At 43.8% G+C, this 8,314-nt stretch overlaps 1 protein-coding gene across 1 annotated transcript; it reads right to left on the reverse strand.

Annotated features, from left to right (window-relative positions):
* Positions 1-378: 378 nt before the first annotated feature.
* Positions 379-3,606, reverse strand: igfbp1a (insulin-like growth factor binding protein 1a). The gene is given in 5 exon segments (XM_031282465.2): positions 379-1,446; positions 1,448-1,555; positions 2,265-2,393; positions 2,702-2,871; positions 3,037-3,606. Coding segments are annotated over 5 exon segments (807 nt in total). The 5' UTR covers positions 3,419-3,606; the 3' UTR covers positions 379-1,428.
* Positions 3,607-8,314: the final 4,708 nt, after the last annotated feature.

Genomic DNA, 8,314 nt, shown 5'->3' on the forward strand with positions numbered 1-8,314 from the left:
ATAAAGCAAAGGTTCAATTTGTAAAGAATAAAAATAAATCTGGTGGTGCCAGGCAGGCTGGCAGTGGGCACGAGAGGCTGAAGCAAATTCCTGTGCCCGACCAAGGCAAACAGAGAGCGGGTCAAAAGGCAGCGTGGCGCTGCATGTCCCCGCGAACTGCCTAAAGTTAGACGAGGACCTCCACTTTAGATCACCGTGATAACACTGCGCACACACACACACAGAATATAGAAAATGTGTTGCAGGAATGCATATACACAGACTTTCATAATCATGTCCTGATAAAGCTGTTATGATTCTTATGTTTTGCCACCTATGGATGTTTGTGCACAAAGTAAACCTGTCTGAGGTGAAAGAGAGAGGCCAGGAGCGCATAGCTGAGGTTAATGTTTTTATTAAATATATCACCTTTTTATTCTTTTTACATTACATCTCAATTACAAAAGTGTACAGTACATACACACGTGTGAGCAGTTAGTCACTTTGGAATAGACTCACATCAACAATAATTCTCTCTCCATCAGCAGCATGTATAGACAGAGCAGAGGCGTCACACGTTCACGGTGGGACTCGCTCTTTGTGGTCATGTCTTCTTGGTAAGAGAACAGCGACATGTAAAGTAAAATAGCAAGTCTTTTCTTTTTTGACAGACACATCAACATAACTTGACAGCAGACACATAAATATTGGAGGTAGGTAAATGTAGAAATACCCGTCTGGGAGGCACCACCTGTCATGCTAACTGCAACCCCATGGAACCATGGGAAATGTTTTCTGAGTACTGTTTAAAGATTCCCGACTGAGAGTTTTGCATTCACTGACAAAAGGTGATCATGTGTCACAAGAAAAGACAACAACAAAAAGACAAATAACAATGGCAACAATGTGAAAATGAATCATAAAAACAACATTTAGAAATACTTCTAAATGACATTTGGTCACTCAGTGCTTTTGTTCTTGCTTGGTTTGTCACAAACCAAACCTCCAGACAACTCCTTAAGGGTAGAGCGAGCTCAACTCAGCAGTGGAGTTACTCAGGGCCAAGATACATATATACACTTTATACACCCATACAAATAATAATATAACAACAATAAGGCAAAATATTATATAAATACTCATACAATAATTACAAATAACAAAATCAAATAATGTTGAAATAAATAAGGCTGAAGAGTAAATGCATCAATATTAAAATCTTTTTCAGAAAAACAAAAATAGATTTTCTTTTTCTCTTTGGGACGGGTGTTTGAAGAGGAGGGAGGGAGGGAGGGGTTCAGAGTGGCCTGGACCCAAAGTCCAGCAATGACAGTGTACCTGAATTAAACACCACCATGGACAAGATCAATAAATAAACATTTATCCAAAAGGAAAAATCAGTGGCTTGCTGCTGCTTCTTCTTCTTCTTCTTCTTCTTCGAGATCTGCATCAGTGGTTGATCTCTTTAAGGGCACTCGGCTTCTACAGACAGGTCGGTCCAACCTAACATCTGCTTGCCGTTCCAGGAGTTCACACACCAGCATCGACCCCTCTGTCCGTCCAAGGAGGATTCACACTGCAAGGGACACAAACAGAAAATCCTTTTTATTTGAACTGCTTTCATTGTCATTCCATATGTCACACACACACACACACACACACACACACACACACACACACACACACACACACACACACACGTACAGTCATGCAGCACTTAAACAAAAAACACACTCTGGAGGTGCAAACGGTGCTGAACAAATCCCTGCCTGTAACACACACACACGTTTGTGGCACTATCTTTGTGGGGACCCGTCATTGACATAATGCATTCCCTAGCCCCTTACCCTAACCTTAACCATCACAACTAAATGCCTAACCTTAACCCTTACCCTCACCCTAACCATAACCTAATTCTAACCCTAATCCTAAAACCAAGTCTTAACCCTCAAACAGTCCTTTAACCTTGTGGGGTCCAGCATTTTGGCCCCACAATGCTGTTGGGACCCCACAAGTATACTGGACTCCTGGTTTTTGGACCCCACAAATATAGTTAAACAAGCCCCCCACACACACACACATTTTAAAGCTGTGGTTTACATAATCTTAGCACGCACACACACACACACACACACACACACACACACACACACACACACACACACACACACACACACACACACACACACACACACACACACACACACACACGATTATTTCAAGCTGAATGGAGTTATGAATCCAACACACACACACTCGGAGCACATTTTGCTGGAGACACCAACCTGTTTGGGTTTGTAAAGCCCGTGCTTGTCACAGTTGGGGAGGTAGAATCTGGTTAATTTGTCTCCTAATTTCTGCTGGGATTTGGCAATCTTTTCCAAGGCTCTATGCAGCTCAACATGACATGGCCCCTGGTAGAGAGGAAACAGGTGAGAGAAGGGTTAACTGTGCTCTGTACCTGCACGGTGCCAACACACAGAAATAACAAGGAGCACCGCTTTATTATCAGCAAACACGTGGGCTGACAGCAACATAAAAGTTGTAATAACAAGCATCCCCAGTCTCTCTCTGTCTCCATCATCTCCCTTCAAACAGCACACGAGCTCCCCCTTGTGGTGCACGAGCCCTCTTCCCCTAAACCTCCTCCCAAAAACTTTTAGTAACATATTACACACAGAGGATTTCACACAATGATGCCGGGGCAGCGTTTGGGTCTCACCTGTTCGACCATTTTCTTGCGGTTGGCGAGGAGTTTGGCTTTCATGCTCTCCTGAGCGTCGGCAGCAGCCCTCGGGTCGTAGGGTTTACTGTGGCCGGGGAGGTAGTGGCTGGAGCCGGGGTCCGGGACGATGGCTGCGTTCTCCATCTCAGCCTCTGGCTCTCCCTGATCTGGAGAAGGAAATTGAATGAATGTGAATCGGGACTGACTGAATGTAACTGTAATTAGACCAGCCAAGTGTTTTTTTGGGGGGGAATTGTAGCCTAAGAAGGAGGATTTGCTGGATTTGCTGAACACCGATGTAGCCTGTAAATGTGGAGGATATATAGGCCTACCTTGTGTCTGGGGCTCGGGGGTCGGCTCGGGCTCCGTGCTTTCCGTGCACACGGCTTGCCCCCGGGTGAGGGAGTGCAGCGGCCGGGGGTCGCCGGGTCTCGGGGTGCACTTCAGTCCGGAGCCGCACGGCGCCGTGTAGATCCCGCACAGCTCCTCAGCCTTCAGGGCGCAGGCGAGGCAGCATCCACAGCCGGGTTCCCGCAGCACCTCGGTGCATCCGGGGGCCACCTCTGGACACTGGCTCAGCTTCTCCGGAGAACACGGGGCGCATCGGATCGGCTCTGGCCCCACCACCGGGGACCCCAGCGTCCCTGTGGCCAGCACGGAGCACACCGCTGCCACCACGACGTGCTTCAAATGTAATCCACCCATGGACAACATAGTGAGCTGGATACTAAATATAGTCTAGAATATAAAATGTAGAGCAAGGTAAAGAGTTTATCAAAAGGTAGAAACCGGATTCCCACGGTTCCCTGCTCAGTTGTGACTTTCGTTTGATTTTGGGAAAATGTCTAACTGTGCGTTGCGCGCAGCCGTATTTATAGCCCGGGTCCTCTGTGAGTGTTTGACGCATCGGCGTTATGAATGATTTCTGAAAAGAAGGTGTGATGATACGATGGGCTCTGATTGGCCCGCATATGTCCGGCCAGGCAGCTCATTTTAATACAACATTCACGTCAATATTGCTTTTGGAACAGGCAATGCTTGCACGTATCGCCGACGAGTGACGACACCAGTGTTTGATGTTGCAATCAAGGACCCCCCCCCCCTTCCCCCCCTTTTTTTTTCTCACCCGGGTGCTACACTAAAACCACTTTGCCCCACACTGCCAGCGTACAGTACCAACAGAGGCGGAGTGTTTCTTTTCTGTTTGTCTTCACACAGCGTACTGAGCTCATTTAATCCATTTAAGAGGCGAAACAGTCCCTTGTTTTCTGCGCGGACACAGACGAGCTCCTCTCTGCAGGAACAACGTTGCCTATTCATGACGCTGTCTCCATTAATTGTCCTACCCGAACTTCTTACACAACTTTTGGGAAAAACTAACTTAATGAGCGCAAATTACGCACGCCCACGCTGCGCGCACAGAGCGACCCAGCGGCTCTAATTGTGCATGAGAACTCATCCGTGCATTTCAGAGGGATAATAAAACCAACTTTTTTCATTTTTAGAAATAGCTGCGCAAATGACGGTCACCATTTACGCCAGTGAGTCAAGCGCTCTGGGCTCTGTGGTATGCGATCCCTCCGTGTCCCCTCGCGCGCGCACTGAACCCGGCTTTGGGCTCAAAACAGGAGATGTGTCCCATTGTAAATAGCCGTTTCCTGGGATAATAATATACCAATTGCTTTGAATGGGGGCTGCGCTGACATGATCACAGACACGTCCCCCCCATGACTCGCCGCTCTCCGGGGATTTTGATGATCCCACGCTGAACGACGTGAACGTTGTCACGGCTTGTTACAAGTTATTTGGCGTCCTGTCCCTGCTGACCCCGGGACGGGCACGTGATAAATTCCCTTCATTTGCACACACAAAAAGACTCAAAACAGACAGAAAACTGATATCAGTGCAAACTCCCGCTTTACATGTCTCATTTTCACCCCCCCCCCACAACGTATCTATTCTTACGTTTTACTGAATGACCTCGACGTTTATTTCTGATTCAATGGACTGCACTGTGTGATCGGCTACCATGCAACTGCTTTATAGTATTGCGTCATCTGTCAGTCACTCTCACGTGAAGCCCAGATTTGTATTAAGCCCCTGGCTAAATAAAGCTTATAGTGTAATCTGATGTGGCGTGAGAGCGATTTCTAGACCCACTGCCCCGCATGCTGACATCTTCATCTGTGTGTGAAGGTGTATTCAGTCCAATTACACACCAACAGGGCAGCCTGTGCAAGTTACTAACAGTGCTGGAGAGTAATGAAGTACATTTACTCAGGTACTGTGTTTAAGTAGGCCTACAGTTAAAGTGACTATGTGTAACTTTTAAATGTTTCTGAAACTGTGTAATGTTCCAGCTGATAATCATAAATGACCTGTAACAGCAAACGTGACTAACAGTTTTTATATACTTTTTTATTAATGCCTCTGCGCGGGTCCGATTTTTCCCGTGAAGTCACAAAATGATTCACCGGAAAAGCCTGTGTTATTGTATCCAGCCAGGGAAAAGGTAGCAGGTGAATTCTTTATATGGGCATAATTGTATTTAATGTTGTTTTAGAAGTTATCTGCTGTAGGGTATACGTGCAGTTTAGTGTCCCAAATTATTTTCCAAAAGGGTTAAGGTTAGTGGGTTAGGGTTAGGGTTAGGGTTAAAATAATTTGGGAAGTTGGCCTACTATTTTCTTTTCCCTTGTCCCCCTGTACTTGTATAAAGCATCCTTGGGTTTCATGAAATGCGCAATATTAATCTAAGTTATTATGTTGGTTGCTACAACAATCTCTTAATGCTTTGGCTCGTGACACAGTGACAGTGATACCCGGTTTAGCTCATGGTACATCCAAGTTAAGTTACCATATGCAACACTTGAAATGCAACGATGTATCTGTAACTTAGTCTCTTATTGTAAATTAATGATTTTCTGTCTGAGCAAAACATTCATCGCGACTATACGACCTCCCCGTAACGCTAACTCAGTAATCTGCGGTGGGCAATAAAGCACCGTAAAGAAAAGAGCTTTACGACAGCAGGCGTGGTAAAAACACTACCACTTTTGTCCAAAGCGGCCGCTAGAATCAACACAAACTGAAAGTTACATATGGCTACTTTGATGCTGTGTTCCAGGCAACCCGCCGTAACCCATGTTTTCACAACCTTCTACCCGTGAAAGTGCCCTGGAACGACAGTCAAACCCGTAACTTACTACTCGTGAACTCGTACCAGATCGTTGTGCTCCCAGTTACAGTTTTTGACGTCACACATACATAAACAACAATGGCGACCCCTGTTGATGCTGTACAGACGCTGGTGATTAACAGTGAGAAATAGAAATAAATAGACATAAATAGGCAACGTAAAGTAATTCCGCGCATTGTAATCAAAACAATACACATACGATTGTGTACTATTACAGGTTATGTATCAGCTAGCGCTAGCTAGCGCTAGCTAACGTCAACGTTAAGTAGCCGCTAGCTAACGCCAGCTAGAAGGGTTTGTGGTGACTTTGCCTGGAACGCTACCAAGTCATGAGTCGTGACTTGAAGTCGTAACTTACGGGCTAAAAATTGTGTCCGGAACACAGCATCAGTATTTGAGTATTCCCATTTTCTACCACTTTTTACTTCTATTTCACTACAATTCAGAGGGGAATCACTTTTATCTGACACTTAGCCTACTTTTATAAACTTTGTGATTTTTAGTAGTAGTAGTTAAAATGTAGTAGTTAAAAGTAGTTAAAATGAGCTCCGTCTGGAAGACAACATTCAAATGTTGCTTAAATGTTAATGGATCAATAATACATATGGTATATTAAGTCATTCTGCATAATGAGTACATTTACCTAGTGGTACAACAGAAGTTCATCAGTCCAGTAGAGTTTAGGAGGTCAAACAAAACTAAAGGAGATCTCCATTAAAGTCAACAGGTATTTTTCACAGCAGACAGTTTGACATTTATTAGCGGAAAAAGCACAGGTGCAATCATTAACATTAATCACGGCTGCAGTTGGCTCACTGCCTCACTGGGACAATAGATTGCACCACTAGTCTTGTAATGAATTACACCTGCGGATTTCCTGCTCTGAACCCCGGCTAATGGACGTCACCTGTCACATCACAGTTAATGTGTGAGAGCGGCACTTTGTGAAATCATTTGAACTGGCCGGGGACATTTTGTGAACAGTATTTTGGGGCTGTGTGTTTAAAATGTTTGTTTGCATCCTGTTAACAGTACTGTTGGAAGTACAAATCAACATATTTGGAAGTCGCCAATATGCCACCATTAGATAAGATAAGAAAAAAGGACACAGAGTGCTGGTTAGTAACGTGTTTGTGCAAAAATAAGAACATATCTTGTAGCCGACTCCTTCCAAGTTTTGTTTAAGTTTTGCTTGTGTTCCTTTTTTCCCTGAGAAAAGTGTACAGAGCATAAATTTCTTAGAAGGGTCCTTAAACCTCATGAACACATCAAAGGGCAGACATCAGAACTGAGCTAGTATCTGCCATGACAAAGGCCTTATACAGCCCACATAAAACCAAAGATGGCACATCAGGATCAGAACCAGAATAAGAAAAGGTTTTATTTCCACAATAAGTACACTTATGTGGAATTTGCCTTGTTGAATGGTGCATACATTAACAAACAAACATATTAAACATTAATATGAAATAAACAATAAATACAGAAAAACAAATATATACATACAAAAAAAGGCCAAATGGGTTGAATGCAAAATTAGCAAAGAATATATAGTATATGCAATGGGCAGATGTAAAGTCCGGTATGAAGGTTAGTGCAAGTGTAGTGACTAGGGATGGGGGGGCTTAAGAGTCAGTGTCAGTGAGGGTCCAGGCCCTTGTTGGTGAGGCAGTTTTTGTGGGTTGAGGTTTTAGTCCTGATGGGCCGCCTTCTGGGGAGGCGTTCAAACAGTTTGTGTCCGGGGTGATCGGCTAATTTAATTAATTTAATTTATACTTTTTATTAATTCCCTGTGGGGGAATTACAAAAGGCTACAATCTACTACACAAGCTACACAAAAATTTAGTTTCAGACCATAGTGCTGCCTAGCCTCGTTTCACTATAGTACCTCCTCCTACTGACTGGAAGCTGTATTACAAGCAAACAAATTCTGAGTTTGTGTTTTCAGCATTCTTCCTTTTACAAACTTTATGAATGGCTGAAGTGGGTGGGTATCCTCTACGTTGTCAGTCGAAGCATCCAACTTTTTATTTGCTGCATCACTGTACACAGAGCAACAGGAGGAGAACAGCTTTGTAAGCTATAAAAGTAGGCTGTCTCAAAAGTACAAGTATCTTACCAGAAAATGACTTTGGTAGAAGTAAAAGTCTCCTTTTAGAATATTACTTGAGTAAAAGTCTTGAAGTATCTGATATTTACTGTACTTAAGTATCAACAGTCATTTTCTGATATTAAATGTACTTAAGTATTAGAAGTAAAAGTAAAAAAAAACTTTGATTAAGAACTTTATGGCCAAAGGTGTGTAACATTATCTTCATCACCACTGTCGTCAGGGTGGTCATCGTCTGTTACCATGGCGACAGAGCCTGCACCAGGTGCTTCCATGACACTATTATTCATTATGCTTCCTC

The sequence above is a fragment of the Sander lucioperca genome, chromosome 11 (assembly GCF_008315115.2).
Source record: "Sander lucioperca isolate FBNREF2018 chromosome 11, SLUC_FBN_1.2, whole genome shotgun sequence".
NCBI lineage: Eukaryota > Metazoa > Chordata > Actinopteri > Perciformes > Percidae > Sander > Sander lucioperca.